The 17,087-nt window shown below is 33.4% G+C and overlaps 1 protein-coding gene across 1 annotated transcript in view; it reads right to left on the bottom strand.

Annotated features, from left to right (window-relative positions):
- Positions 1 to 9,358: 9,358 nt before the first annotated feature.
- Positions 9,359 to 17,087, bottom strand: part of LOC111044612 (spermidine synthase) — a 22,196-nt gene continuing 14,467 nt past the window's right edge. The window contains exons 5-6 of the mRNA XM_022329802.2: positions 14,668 to 14,897; positions 9,359 to 10,895 (exon numbers count right to left, since the gene is read on the bottom strand). Coding sequence (XP_022185494.1) covers positions 10,725 to 10,895; positions 14,668 to 14,897 — 401 coding nt within the window. The 3' untranslated portion in view covers positions 9,359 to 10,724. The remainder of the gene's footprint in view (positions 10,896 to 14,667; positions 14,898 to 17,087) is intronic.

Raw genomic sequence — 17,087 nt, 5'->3', positions numbered from 1 at the left:
AGGAAGGTATATTTTTTAAGTAATTTTAATGCAAATAACACTGTGACCAAGTTGCTTTGGAATATTGTCGATTTAATTCCATGTTTTAATGCAATTCATTCACTTATAGTGTCCTCTGATAAAGAAAAAATGTTTTTTAAATCTACAGATACATTCCATTTGAGGCCGTATTTATAAACGATTCTTGAGAGTGTTCTTAGCCAAGCTACTAGAAAGAACGATTATACCTGGTTCCTATGATTCCATTCAAAACGTGCTTGGCTAAGTTCTCTCTTATGAATTGTTTATAAACACGGCAATTAAAGTTGACTCGTGCCATATATTTTTTCATGTAAACAATTGATTTTTACTATTTAATCCCAAGAATTATAAATCTTATCCTGCTATCACTGCTTAGCTGAGCTGGAAAAACTATTATATTTTTGATGTGTTTCGAAAATATTAGACGATTATTGTATTGTTTTTGTCAAATTCTTGAAGCAATTCATTTATTTAATTATGAACAATATTGGTTTTACAATCCTATTGATCTTGAAATCCTATATTTGTTTAAGGAGTAGGTGCAAAAATTATTCAAATTCCATGTCTTCAAATGTGCATGGCATGAATATTAACCATTTTGTAAATTTAACGGAGATAGGTAATAGCTTTAAAAGGCTATGGAAAATTCAAAACTACCACATACTTCACACGCACTGCCTTTGCATATTTCAAAACGTCACTATCATACTTGCATTCAATGTTGTTTTATCTGTCTGTGATTGTTGATTATTATTATTATGGCTTGATTCAAAATAATCCAAATCAAGTTTTATTCTGAAAAATGTTCTGAACTATATTGCTGTATCATATTATGTATGTACTGACTACATTGCTAACATTACACCATTATTTATTTATTTATTATATCATTTATTCATTACATCATTTATTTATTATATCAACTTACAAAGAAACAGACTACAGCTATGACTGTATCTGCTACATTTGAAATCAGCTTCTGCCACGCTACTTGATAACTACCACATACCATACATTACTTATTCCAAATACCATAAATATTACCTTTTTGGTGAGAGCTACTCTTATTATTTATCAGGAAATAAAAAATCTAAGTACCCTTTATAAGAAACATTTTTTCGCATGTTTCAAAGTGTCATTTTTAAGTGAGTGATTAAAAGCATTTCATTTCATTCACTCACTTGAAAATGGCATTTATAAGTTGAGACATGGAATAAAAGGTTTTAATAAAGGGTGCTTGGATTTTTTATCTCCTGATAAATTTAATAATAAGAGTAGCTCTCACCAAAAAGTTGATATTTATGGTGTTTGAAATAAGTAATGTATGGTATGTGGTAGTTATCAAGTATAAATACTCTATGGCAAGGATTATAATGTCTTGCAGTCCCGATTGGATTATTATACAGAGTGTTTCAGAAGTAGTGTTGAACATTTTAGGAGGGTAGGGACACTGTACAGGTTTCACGATATTCGCGATCTGATAAAGTTTAATCATTTCAGGAAATTCATAAATGTTGTATTACACTTTTAAAAAACATTTCAGACTATAATAATCCAATCGGGACTGCAAAACACTATAATCCATGCCATAGAGTACTTTATGGACAGTATTACACATTTAAAAAAACATTTCAGAATATACAGAGTGTTTCGGAAGTAGTGTCGAACATTTTAGGATATTGTTACTGGATGATAGGAGACTTCAAATATCGTATTTTAAGTGTCCAAAACTCAGCGTATCCTTATAGCTGCCATTTTGTTTTTTCACTTGAAAAATAAGAAATAAATAGAATAATAGAAATAAAGAAAAATGAATAATAATAGAAATAAATAAAATTTCACTTGAAATTTTAAGAATTTTTATCTCAAGAACGAAATGATGTATTGATCTGAAATTTGGCATGAATATTCATGCTATAAATAATATTCAACTTTAAAAATAAAATGAAAAATTTCTATGTACATTTTCAAAATGGCGGCCATTTAAAATTTTTAATTGCAAATTTCATGAAAACCGTTCACTTTATAGAAAATTTACAAGAGACAAAAAAGTTAGAAACTTTTATCAAGATTTCAAGGATACCTCATTTATTAAGATTGATCAGAGAATAACAGAGAAATTAATTATTTTCCTACAGCATGCATGATCATGAACAAACAAGATCATCTGAAAAACATTGTAAAATCAGCTGGATGGTCATATGGAGCCATACCGAGTTTCAAAGCTTCATCTTAAATACAATATTGGAATTAGAAATGTAATATTGATGTTTAAATTGTGAAAAGTGGACATGCATGCTATACGAAAATAATTAATTTCTCTGTTATTCTCGAACCAATCTTAATAAATGAGGTATCATTGAAATCTTGATAAAAGTTTCTAACTTTTTTGTCTCTTGTAAATTTTCTGTAAAGGGAACGGTTTTCGTGAAATTTACAATTAAACATTTAAAATGGCCGCCATTTTGAAAATGTACATAGATATTATTTTATTTTATTTTTAAAGTTTATATTTTTAATTTTTTTTAAATTTGCTGACTTTTTGCCTCTTGTAAATTTTCTATGAAGTGAACGGTTTTCGTGAAATTTGCAATAAAAAATGGCCGCCATTTTGAAAATTCACATCGAAAATTTTTTGTTTTTTTCTAAGTTGAGTTTTATAGCATGAATATTCATGCTATAAATAATATTCAACTTTAAAAATAAAATGAAAAATTTCTATGTACATTTTCAAAATGGCGGCCATTTAAAATTTTTAATTGCAAATTTCATGAAAACCGTTCACTTTATAGAAAATTTACAAGAGACAAAAAAGTTAGAAACTTTTATCAAGATTTCAAGGATACCTCATTTATTAAGATTGATCAGAGAATAACAGAGAAATTAATTATTCTCGTACAGTATGCATGATCATGAACAAACAAGATCATCTGATAAACATTGTAAAATCAGCTGGATGGTCATATGGAGCCATACCGAGTTTCAAAGCTTCATCTTAAATACAATATTGGAATTAGAAATGTAATATTGATGTTTAAATTGTGAAAAGTGGACATGCATGCTATACGAAAATAATTAATTTCTCTGTTATTCTCGAACCAATCTTAATAAATGAGGTATCATTGAAATCTTGATAAAAGTTTCTAACTTTTTTGTCTCTTGTAAATTTTCTGTAAAGGGAACGGTTTTCGTGAAATTTACAATTAAACATTTAAAATGGCCGCCATTTTGAAAATGTACATAGATATTATTTTATTTTATTTTTAAAGTTTATATTTTTAATTTTTTTTAAATTTGCTGACTTTTTGCCTCTTGTAAATTTTCTATGAAGTGAACGGTTTTCGTGAAATTTGCAATAAAAAATGGCCGCCATTTTGAAAATTCACATCGAAAATTTTTTGTTTTTTTACTAAGTTGAGTTTTTATAGCATAAATATTCATGCTAAATTTCAGATCAATACGAGAATTATAATTTTAACCTCCATAATCTCAATATTCATGTATATTCAAATCAATTCTTTCTGTATAAACATTTTTTCCTTTAAAAAGAAAAAATTTAAGAACAATACAGCCAAATCTTTTACTATTCTAAATTTAATAGTATTCCCTATATTTCGTTCTTGAGATAATAATTCCTAAGTGGAAAAACAAAATGGCAGCTATAAGGATAACCGCTGAGTTTTGGATACTTAAAATACAACATTTGAAGTCTCCTATCATCCAGGAACAATACCCTAAAATGTTCGACACTACTTCTGAAACACTCTGTATAGTCTGAAATGGTTTTTTTAAATGTGTAATACTGTCCATAAAATACTCTATGGCATGGATAGTGTTTTGCAGTCCCGATTGGACTATTATATAGTCTGAAATGTTTAGTGTAATACAACATTTATGAATTTCCTGAAATGATTAAAGTTGATCTGATGGTCGAATATCGTGAAACCTGTACAGTGTATTACAGCGCAGTTTGAGATTTATGTATCACGTGGTTCATTTTTAATAACAGCAATGTGCTTTGAGTTTGGGTTTGAAATTAATTAATATTATTTGGTTAATAATTATGAAACTCGATATTATAGTGTTATTTGATGTATTTTTCAGATGTGGATTCGATCACCGTGCACTGAGAAGCTATTTAATAGCATTTAAGAAAGTGCAACATGGGACTTCTATTGAGGACCATGCTACTGATGTACCTGAGCAAATTTTACCTGATGTGCTATTGATGAAAAGCACATAGACTGATGAAACTTTGCCGAATCTGTGATAATTATATAACGTGAGATTTCTAATAAATTGTTTTTCAAAATCACTTCTTATTTTAATTATTCTATCCAATCAATATTTAGCTATTCAATAGATATACGACATTGCACGCGACAAGAAGTTCACTGGTTTTCAATGTTGTCAATGGTTTTCAAATGGCAGTCGGGGCTCTTCTCGTCTTGTATTAGGCTAGGCTCACACCAGTTAGCCAATGGTCGCCAAACTTATGAGCCTGTGATCTAGAAAAGCATTTATAAATCTTCTAGTGAGCTACCAAGGAATATTCGACTGAAGAAAGTACGGTACGCAAAATGAAATTTTCAAACTTTTATTGCCTATAAAGATACATTTCTAGTGTTGGAATCTACTCATCTCATAGCGAAAAGTATAAAAAAAGTTGTAATGTACATTTTAATGAGAGCAGTGGAACTCTTTTTGGTCATCAAGTATTTCTTGATGTTTGGAGTGTACCTTGTAGCCGCCATTCTGATGCAGTTGTCCAAATGTTCATCAGTCAGTCTGTTCCTATATAGATTTTTTATGAATTTCATACCTGAAAAGATGCTTCACACAAGTAAGTGAGCTTTAACCTCAATGGAACTTGAATAATATTTGGATATTTTTCTTTGGGGACTTGAGGCCAAATATTTCCAGTTGTAGAAAGTGATCTGAGAGACAGATCATTTTGAAAATCCACAAATTCCATTTCAACTGAAGCCTGATCTGCACCAAAATGTTCTACTACACAAACTGAAAAATCTTCTGCATAGATCTCTACAAAAGAGAGTTGATGAATTGTACCATATTTGTTATGCTTTTAAAATCTTGAAATCGTTGATCAAACTGTTGTTAAAGTCTGAAAGAATTGTAAAGTATTCTTGGTTATTGCTGCGGTGCTGTGGAGGATTTTTCTTGTCATTGATTTTCTTCAGACTGGGAAAGTGTTTATAATAAAACTGGACGACATTCTTTTGCACGAGCATTTCTGTGAGCTACCAAAAACTACCCCACGAGCTACCGGTAGCTCGCGATCGACTGTTTGGTGACCACTGATAGACAATACATTATCAGACAAGTTTAGTCACAATACATCACATTGTTGCAACGCAACTCACACTGATTAGTCATTGCAATTAGACATGTGAAGTTGCAAAAGACATTCATAAGCAACTATGTGAAGTACAGGGTCTTTCTAAATGATGGACCCATTTTCAAAAATTGGTATATTATTATTAAAGTGAAAATCATCCAAACCTTTATAGCAATAAAAAGAGAAAGTTTCAAAGTTTTTTTTAATACCTTACAAGTGTTCAATGTTGGACTCCGGCTGCTGCACGGCAAACATCTACGTGGTAGCCAAACTCGTCCCACATGCGAGAAAGTATATCTGGTGTTATTGAGTGCACGGCAGCAGTGATACGGCTCCGCAGATCGTGCAGCATCCGGAGACCATATTGAACACTTGTAAGGTATTAAAAAAAGGGGTTAAAGAAATGAGATGGACAAAGGGGTCATGGGAGACCCGGCTACAGTATTTAAGACAAATGACGAAGGATCTGGGTGCTATGTGCTATTGATGAATAGCACATAGACTGATGAAACTTTGCCGAATCTGTGATAATTATATAACGTGAGATTTCTAATAAATTGTTTTTCAAAATCACTTCTTATTTTAATTATTCTATCCAATCAATATTTAGCTATTCAATAGATATACGACATTGCACGCGACAAGAAGTTCACTGGTTTTCAATGTTGTCAATGGTTTTCAAATGGCAGTCGGGGCTCTTCTCGTCTTGTATTAGGCTAGGCTCACACCAGTTAGCCAATGGTCGCCAAACTTATGAGCCTGTGATCTAGAAAAGCATTTATAAATCTTCTAGTGAGCTACCAAGGAATATTCGACTGAAGAAAGTACGGTACGCAAAATGAAATTTTCAAACTTTTATTGCCTATAAAGATACATTTCTAGTGTTGGAATCTACTCATCTCATAGCGAAAAGTATAAAAAAAGTTGTAATGTACATTTTAATGAGAGCAGTGGAACTCTTTTTGGTCATCAAGTATTTTCTTGATGTTTGGAGTGTACCTTGTAGCCGCCATTCTGATGCAGTTGTCCAAATGTTCATCAGTCAGTCTGTTCCTATATAGATTTTTTATGAATTTCATACCTGAAAAGATGCTTCACACAAGTAAGTGAGCTTTAACCTCAATGGAACTTGAATAATATTTGGATATTTTTCTTTGGGGACTTGAGGCCAAATATTTCCAGTTGTAGAAAGTGATCTGAGAGACAGATCATTTTGAAAATCCACAAATTCCATTTCAACTGAAGCCTGATCTGCACCAAAATGTTCTACTACACAAACTGAAAAATCTTCTGCATAGATCTCTACAAAAGAGAGTTGATGAATTGTACCATATTTGTTATGCTTTTAAAATCTTGAAATCGTTGATCAAACTGTTGTTAAAGTCTGAAAGAATTGTAAAGTATTCTTGGTTATTGCTGCGGTGCTGTGGAGGATTTTTCTTGTCATTGATTTTCTTCAGACTGGGAAAGTGTTTATAATAAAACTGGACGACATTCTTTTGCACGAGCATTTCTGTGAGCTACCAAAAACTACCCCACGAGCTACCGGTAGCTCGCGATCGACTGTTTGGTGACCACTGATAGACAATACATTATCAGACAAGTTTAGTCACAAACATCACATTGTTGCAACGCAACTCACACTGATTAGTCATTGCAATTAGACATGTGAAGTTGCAAAAGACATCATAAGCAACTATGTGAAGTACAGGGTCTTTCTAAATGATGGACCCATTTTCAAAAATGGTATATATTATTAAAGTGAAAATCATCCAAACCTTTATAGCAATAAAAAGAGAAAGTTTCAAAGTTTTTTTTAATACCTTACAAGTGTTCAATGTTGGACTCCGGCTGCTGCACGGCAAACATCTACGTGGTAGCCAAACTCGTCCCACATGCGAGAAAGTATATCTGGTGTTATTGAGTGCACGGCAGCAGTGATACGGCTCCGCAGATCGTGCAGCATCCGGAGACCATATTGAACACTTGTAAGGTATTAAAAAAAGGGGTTAAAGAAATGAGATGGACAAAGGGGTCATGGGAGACCCCGGCTACAGTATTTAAGACAAATGACGAAGGATCTGGGTGCTATGAGCTATGAACAATGGAAGAGAGTAGCAAGGCTGTGGAAGGCTGCCAACCAATCAAACGATTGAGCTGTAAGAAGAAGAAAGAAATGAGACGGGGCCGCCGAAAACAATTGATGGACAGGTAGAAGTTCTAGTGACCCTTCAGTGGTCGCCGATTGTTATTGAATTTCGACATTTTCGTGGTTTCCATTCCAAGGAATATATTGGTGGACCAGTGTGATTACTTGAAGGCACTTTCAACTGTAAACCAGTGGTAGCATACAGTGATTGGATAAACACACACATTACTTTCGATGATTAGTACAAATTTAGTCAAACGTACGTCGTGTGTAAGTAAAGCCCACATCGAGTTTTGGGCGTACATTTGTTTGCCGTCCTTATAAATTCTACTATACTGAATGGGAATTGACATACACATAATAAACGTATACATATGTTTGTCAAGTTGTGTTCAATTCAATCTAATAGAATTTGAAAGGACGCCAAAAAATCGATCGTGAGAAAGTTGAGTCTCATCAAATGAACCGTTGGGGTTAATAAAATAATATACAAGTACTTGATCACTGATTCACATTCAATAACTGCAGAAAATACAAGTAACAGATGTAAGTAAGGTGCAAAATGTTAGATAAGTTGTTGCTACCAGCTAGAATAGCCTTCAAGAAAGCACACGGGGCCACTAATGGCCACTAAAAGGGTAATGAAGTGGAATCAGAGGACAATGAAGTATGCTAGTCGAGAGTTAGAGGATGCACCTTTTTGGAACAATATCCCAGTGCACAGGTAGCGCGGCCCCATCACCTTTCTTTTACCCCCCAAATAACTTTGAAACTTTCTCCTTCATTGGTATAAAAGTTGTCCATTTTGCATTTTTACTTTAATAAATACCAATTTTTGAAAATGGGTCCATCATTTAGAAAGACCCTCGCTTTCTCGCGTGTGGGACGAGTTTGGCTAACGCATAGATGTTTGCCGTGAAGCAGCCGGAGGCCATATTGAACACTTGTAAGGTATTAAAAAGGAACTTTGAAACTTTCTCTTTTCATTGCTATAAAGGTTGTCCATTTTGCATTTTTACTTTAATAAATACCAATTTTTGAAAATGGGTCCATCATTTAGAAAGACCCTGTTTTGTAACTGAACGTGTCTGATCATGTCTTGTCTTGACTAACTGGTGTGTGCGCCTAGCCTTGAATGTATTGAATTTTGAAGCTAGAATACCACTGAGCTAAATAACTAACTTGCTAGAGCTAATAACCAGACAAGCATTACTTTTCAGTTTGTTCAGTCGACAGTATGGTGGAGTATAAAACAAGCTTGAGGTTTTTTATAACTTTATTTGGCAACATGATGACAAAATTTAATTAAAAATAATATTCAAAAATTAGATTTAAGGCTGCGCTGCCTTTGTCAGTTTCACTTAGCTCAAATGGCTGAAAATTTAGAAATTTGGAAACAAAGTAAGAATAGTAATTCACATTAATTTATAGAAAAATATTTATTTTTTATAAAATTCTTACACTTCAACAGCGGTTTATATTAATACATTGAAAACATTCATTAAATACTTCAAATATAAGTAAAATGATTACCGTACATGATATTATAAAAAGTAAAGTAATAAATTTTCACTTTATTGATTGAAATACGGATACAAATATATATTCTTTATAAAGTTTAACAAGGTTAATGGAAAACATCTATAAAATATTTTTATTTTGAGTATAAGTACAATAATAAATTTGCTTGTTAAAATTGGTACTGTAAAAATATTATCACTTTCATTTGTTCCATGAATATTCTTATCAACTAATTGAAAAATATGTAGATGATAGAAATGTTTGTCAAATTGAAAAATGTTGAAGTTTTTAAAATAATAGAAAAATTCCATTTTTAAATCATTTAAATGTATTTATCTTGACAGATTCAAGTGCTAAACTTATCATGCTATTACATCATAGCACTGTTGATAATTTGTAGGTAAAGGTGCGTACAGATATACGCGCCGCGAACATGAGCAATTCACTTTTAATCAGCTGACTATATCTGTATTTTTACAGAAACGGTAAGATACAGATATAAAAAGCTTGGCATCAGCTGATTAAAAGTGAATTGCCCATGTTCGCGGCGCGTAAATCTGTACGCACCTTTAGGTAGCCTACATCTAATGAACAGTAAATTGAAAATTTACTATATATTTCATCTGAAATGGACGATATATTTCATTAAGTTGGATCTATTATTTTAGAATGAACACAAGAATTGTTGGCAGAAAGAGATTGAAATCTCCATTCTTGCAATGTATTTTCAACTTTAAAACAATTTTGAGTGAATGAATAGACTCATTCATTTGTGAAATTAAAATTTCAGATTAGTAGAGTATTTTATACAGTTTCATGGTATTTTTAAATCACAATCACGTTTGAAATGCGGAATCTAATTTTTCAGTTCCTATGTTAACGTTTCCTTATCTCTAGGTAGTGTTATTCAGTCTAATGCCTTTTGAGGAACTAAGAATACTTATTGATTTAATATTTTCTTCAACCAAAAATTAATAATGTATTTGAAAAATTACGAAACAATTATTAAAAGTGTGTCTATTGTTCATATGGCATATTTCTCAACAGACACTCAGGCCGGGTTGCACAAAAGCCTGTAAAATATTATTATTATTAAATGTCACGTTAACCAAACAGGGAAGCCTTATTTTAGAAAACGTCTTCCCTGATTGGCTCTCGTGGCATTTAATCACGATTAAAATTGAACAGGCTTTTATGCAACTGGGGCTCAGTCAGACAGTTGCACTAAATCCAATAGAATGCACCTACAATAAAATGAGGTCATTGCATTGACGTTAGATCCGATCCATTAGGTAACCGTATTCTATGGCGGTTAAATTTGATTGGATTTTTTGCAACTGGCCGATAGTATTTCAATCAATGGCTCAATCTGTAGTCTCCTTCAACTGATCGTCAAATTTCACAGGTAAAACCAGTAGGTAATAATTGACAAATTTCTTCTGGCCGAAAACTATTGTCTGCATGTAGCAATCTTTGGTGTTGAACATTTTCAAATTGCAAAACTATTGTCAGATGATGGCTGTGGGAACAATAGTCGGAAACTATTCAATAATTTACCTAATACTCATCTCCATTAAAAGTTCCCCCATTGGATGTATAAATAAGTACCTTAATCAACTAGATGGCATGAAATACCATTTCGACCGTTCTTGCATGTTTTGTAGTAGGATTGAGTCAGTCGTGCTTGCTACCGTTGACCCGAGGCTCCGCCCCATAGAGTGCCTTCTCGGCGAACCTTGGCAGAACAAAAGCAGCTCTATGTATCTCGGGAGAATAGTAGCGGAGTTCCATTTTTTCCAGCTCCGTTTCGGAGAATATCCTCACAGGCTCCTTGAAGTTTGTTGTCTGCAAAGAACAAATAAACTTGATTAGTAAATTATGAGTATTTGAGAAATAAATTTGTAAAAATGAATCATTGAGGAAATGATTTGCTCTTTTAGAATTGACATCTAATCACTAGACATCAATCAGTTAGGGCCAGACCGTATTAAGCGTTTTCAAGCCCGGTCCAGACGTTCAAGCAAAAGACGGATCGTTTGGTTCTAGCAAAATACGGATGTAAAATTAATTCCACACGCATTCGTCTTATGTCGTTCGTTTTCCTATTTTTCATATTGTTTGATATGGTTCATTGAATCTGAATTGTATACGTTGAATGAAAAAGACTAATAAATTGTCAAAAACCACAGATTCACAGATACTTAGAAAGACCGGTTTCGGTTATTACACCATTGTCAATCTCTGATAAACTAAAACTAAATACAAGAGCAGCAGAATTTGCAGGGTTTTGACAATTTCTTAGTCTTTTTCATTCAACATGAATAATTACCACAATATCAACTTCTCAACTACACAAAAAGTGAATTGTATACGGTTGACATATATCCGGTAGATGAGTAATAATTATATCGCATTTTTTCGCTGATTCAACTGGATAATGCTATATTCAACAACATAATGACAAAAATATTACTGTTAATCGCTAAATGGCTTTGTTTACAAGTCATATCTCGAGACACAGTGATTGTAAATGGATTGAAATTTTGTAGATAGTATTCTTATCAACAATATAGAACCTACATCTTATTATCATGATAGTAGATCATAATATCAACATCAAATTCTGAGAGTATCATGAGAATCAAAAAAGAAAAATCTGGTGTGGTACACTCACACAACTTTCCTTGCTCATATTTGAAACTACGATCAGACTTCTGTATATGTGTATATATAATTGTTTTTAGAGAACTTTTTCTTTGTGTGAATTGTGAAATTTGATGATTTTTTTTTAGTCGTCATTTTTTTAAGGTCGTAAAAACAGCTGTTCTACAGATGAAATATCTCGACAATGTGTTCTTTTTATGAACTGCGCTACCTACCTACCTCATGCACGAGAAGGAGGTTACTAAGTCCATTCCTCAAGGATGGGGTTAACCCCCCATTGGTTTCCCAGAGAGGAGACTCATGCCTGTTGATAGAGCTGATAAATAACTATACAGGGTATGAATTTGAAAAAAATCGGTCAAGTTAATTTGAGAAAATCGTGAAAAACATGGTTTTTTAGTCATTATCCGCCATTTTTCTCAAGAATATTACGGAGCTCCTGAAATTTTCCCAGAAATGAGATTCATGTCAGTTGATAGAGCTATGAATAGCTATCTATGGTATAAATTTGAAGAAAATCGTTGAAGCCGTTTTCGAGAAAACCGTGAAAAACATGGTTTTTTAGTCATTATCCGCCATTTTTCTCAAGAATATTACGGAGCTCCTGAAATTTTCCCAGAAATGAGACTCATGTCAGTTGATAAGGCTTATAAATAGCTATCCATGGTATAAATTTCAAGAAAATCGTTAGAGCCGTTTTCGAGAAAAACGTGAAAAACATGGTTTTTCAGTAATTATCCGCCATTTTTTCCGCCATCTTGAATTGAATTTAATTGAATTTCTATTGTCGATCCTTATGGTATAAGGACCTTAGTTTAAATTTCAAGTCAATCGGTTAATTAGGAATGGAGTTATCGTGTTCACAGACATACACACATACACACACAGACCAACACCCAAAAATCATGTTTTTGGACTCAGGGGACCTTGAAACGTATAGAAAACTTGAAATTAGAGTACCTTAATTTTTTTTGGAAAGCAATACTTTCCTTACCTATGGTAATAGGGCAAGGAAAGTAAAAAAGGGTTAAATGGCGTTATATAAACAATCGATAAAAAACGTGCTTATTTTCAAGTACTCGCGAGACATTTTATTAATTTGAGGGCGCTGAATCCGAATCTGAAATCACAATTTCTCTATCTCAATTTTTACGCGATTTAGGTTTTGGTGGATAGACAAAAGACGGACGGTTTGGTGGAAAAAGATTCCCGGCCGATACATTTCAAGTTTGACGACTTAAGCTTGAAGACACATTTGTTTTACCGTCCAGACGCAAACGACTTACATGCTCCGACTTTCGCTTGAGCAAAAGACTGAAGCTAAACTTGAGCATCTGGACCGGGCTTTAGAATTGGCCGATTGGATGATTGGGTTGTCACCTGAAAAAACGCTTAATGTGGTCTGGCCCTCCATATGATTAAAACATAGTGGAGCGGCATCAGAGAAGGTACCTGAGAGTGTTGATAATAATGGACGTAGGCTACTAAATATCTCCACTTTCGTCTACCCCAGCTTCGCCGCTACACTCTGTTCTGACACATTTAATTCATGCATTACTTTTCTGCACTCTCAGCTACCCTCTTCATTCGCTGTTCTACTATGCTTCCACCCTTAAACTGGAATCCCATATTTCAGTGTCAGTGTAAACGTCCGGCGAGATCTTTTTCTCACGGGCCACTCCCGTGTTTTGGATGGAAACGTTAAGGCTGTGCAAAGGCTAAAAATAAACTTTCTACTCGTGATATTTTTCAAATTTTTTCGATTTGTATATCATAAGGCTATCAAAATGAAAAAGTTTTCTCAGGAAAACATTTTTCCGATCATTACTTTTTGAGATATGAGCGCCTAAAGTTTAAATTTTTGGGACAGAACATTTCAAATTCGGTAAGAGATTTACTCAACTAAAAGTTATTTTTGGTCATTTTTAGTGAATCGAATAACTTTCTCAAAAATTGATATTTCCGAATTTTTTTTTTGTTTTATTCAATCAAAAATACCATGGATAATTTATCCTCTAAATCTCATTGATTAGTCTCTAATCTATATCAATTATAATATCAATATCAATTTTTGAGAAAGTTATTCGATTTACTAAAAATGACCAAAAATAACTTTTAGTTGAGTAAATCTCTTACCGAATTTGAAATTTTCTGTCCCAAAAATTTTAACTTTAGGCGCTCATATCTCAAAAAGTAATAATCGGAAAAAATGTTTTCCTGAGAAATTTTTTTTCATTTTGATAGATTTTAAAGAAGAAGAAGAAGAAGGAATATTTATTGCCAAAATCATTAAACAAACTTTACAAATGTGAAAATATAAAATTTCATATACAATACATTACAAAACTTAAAATTAAAATATTTTCCATTTAAAATCGATTATATAATATTATCATTAGCGTTACCAGCAAAACTAAGTAGTTTGAGCGATGGCAACGAGTAATCAGTCGGCTATGATTAGTGGATTGAGATTCAGTCGAAAATAGAAAAAATATAATAAAGAAAAAAGAAACATATGGAATGTATGAAAAACTAGAAAAAATAAATAAAATTTCAATCCGAAAAGAAGAAGTACTAAGTAGATGAAATACTAAGAGAGCAGAAAAACTAGAATGAATTCATAATAATTTTAAAACTCAAAAGAAAAAGAGATGATTCATGTAATTATTAATCTACAATTTACTGTACATAATATGTAATCCATTTAGTAACATAATGTAATTCATTTGTAGCATATATGCACATAGATTGATGATATTAAAATCGAAAAACTTTGAAAAATATCACCAGTAGAAAGTTTTTTTTTAGCCTTTGCACAGCCTTGAAAACATTCGTCAAGTCAGAAGCCCTGAAATTGATTAGGTGCGACCTGATAACTCTGAGACCAGACTCAGGTATTTCTATTATTATTAATACTAAAAAACTATGAAAATGCTCAATATTGCCAACTCACCGCACTCTTGGCACCGAGCACATAACCGATCTGTCCGGTAGGATAGGTAGGCACGGCGCTGTATGCATAGCTGGAGGCGGCGAACACACTGCGGCAGAAGTTGAACGTCCTGACAACGGTGTCGAGGCCGCACCACACCGTCCCCGCCTGCGAGCACACCACGCCTCCCGGGCGCAGTGCCGACTGCATCAGCTCGAAGTAGCTCTGTTGGAACAGCGATTCGGCCGGCCCTGCAAAAGTATTACATTTTACTAACAAACAAATTAAATAGCCATAGGACACAATCACAAAAACATACATACAGATATCGAAATCCTACACATTCTTCAAAAAAGCCAGAGACTCAACACACTAGAACAATACGAAATTTTCAAACACCTCCACTATGACAAATCCAACTTATTAAATGATCAACTTAACTTCAAATCAAATATAATATTTTCCCACATTTTGGCCACACAGTCCAACCCATAAGAGCAAGCGCCCCTGGTGTCAGGCTGATGAAGCTCCTCTTCAGGAGTGAAATGCATTCCTCAAGACTCCAAATAAAAGTAAGTGTTTTTTCAAATATTTACTAGTAACACAGTGTCAGAACTTCAACAAAGTTACAAATTTTGTAAATAAATAAATAAATTTGTAATTAAATACATTTTGTCAATTAATCAATGGTATTCAACCAGAAGATACAATGTAAAAAAGACCACGTTAATATACTGATACAGAGTTGCTGTAGTGATGTCCACGTTATAATGGCAGTGTGTTGCTATCCTTGTCTATCATTCAACAAAGCGGATAGCGCTATCTCTTTCTCGCTTTGATCTATTGCCAGATCTTCTTTCAACAATGTAGAATTATTAATCAACCGGGTCGCCAAGGTCATGCACGACGTGGCCAAGGCTGCTCTGGTGCAATTCCTGTCTCCGGAGGTCAGTTGGCTACAATAATAATTACTATAGTGAGGTCCACGTTATAATGGCAGTGTTTGCTTACCAATGTTATCAGTGGTTGCCAGATCGTTTTTTAACAATGTAGAATCCTATTATATTAAGCGAGCAATTTCTGTATATTTATATCTGGTTATTTATGTTCAACGGATCTCCAAAACGGCTCTAACAATTTTCACGAACTTTGGAACATAGTAAGTTCATGATATAAAAATTTGATTGCACTAGGTCTCATCCTTGGAAAAACTCGCTGAACGACATTAAAAGGATAATTCATCCTTGGCTGAAACAGCTGAGACTTTCATCGTCTGTGGATAGTAAAAAGTGAGCGAGTGATTCTGTGAAACATCAAAATATCGCATCCCCGAAATTCATAAGCTGCCGTATAGCCAGCTGTAAAATATAAACACGATCATTTTAGAGAATTGTGTTCTGTTTATCAATAAATAAAAATAACGAGCGAAGCTCCGTGCCCCGATATTTAATAATTAATCAACAAAATAATTCATCTTAATTATTAAAACGCATTATGAAATTATTGAAAAATGTAATTTCTTGTACAATAAAATACAATTGATCATTTTAAACGAGAATGAACGGTTAATATTACATCAATAAACGTGTATCAGCTACCGTCTATAGAAGGCATTGACAAGACAGAGGATCGGCAACGTTTTTCTCCCATCTATCTCCACTGCCATTATAACGTGGGCCTCACTATAGGAAGGAAAGGGAAAATTGTATTGCTCAAGATCTTTTAGAGAAGGGACTAACACCAAACGAAGCCAGTGACCGAGACTCCTGGAAGCGACAGGCCCGAAATGCCGAACCCACCTCAGTGGGAAGAAATGTAATTTCTTGTACAATAAAATATAATTGATTATTTTAAACGAGAATGAACAGTTAATATTACATCAATAAACCTGTATCAGCTACCGTCTATAGAAGGCATTGACAAGACAGAGGATCGGCAACGTTTTTCTCCCATCTTTCTCCACTGCCATTAACGTGGACCTCACTATAGGAAGAAATGGGAAAATTGTATTGCTCAAGATCTTTTAGAGAAGGGACTAACAACAAACGAAGCCAATGACCGAGACTCCTGGAAGCGACAGGCCCGAAATGCCGAACCCACCTCAGTGGGAAAAGGCTGAGAAGTAGAAGAACAATAAATAGATACAGATTAGATGAAAATTATGAAAACAGCATAATATTTCTTTCAAAACGAAAATTTGACGATAGTTCTGATTGGAGATCTTATTCTAATTAAAAAAAAAACTACTTTCCTGTGTCTTCAAAATATTGGTCCTCCAACTTAATTTTATTTTAATTCATTACACATTCAAAACTACAGAACTATTGTTTCAAGTGTTTGTGTTGTGTTTCAATGTGGAAATTAGTGAAGAATTGGAAAGTCGCACTTAACCTTTCTTTATTCAGACAATTTATTTTATGAAATTGGGATGAAAAGAAGTT

This window comes from Nilaparvata lugens, chromosome 1 (assembly GCF_014356525.2).
Source record: "Nilaparvata lugens isolate BPH chromosome 1, ASM1435652v1, whole genome shotgun sequence".
NCBI lineage: Eukaryota > Metazoa > Arthropoda > Insecta > Hemiptera > Delphacidae > Nilaparvata > Nilaparvata lugens.
Note: the sequence above shows the minus strand (reverse complement) of the source record. Positions and strands in the feature narration are given on the sequence as shown.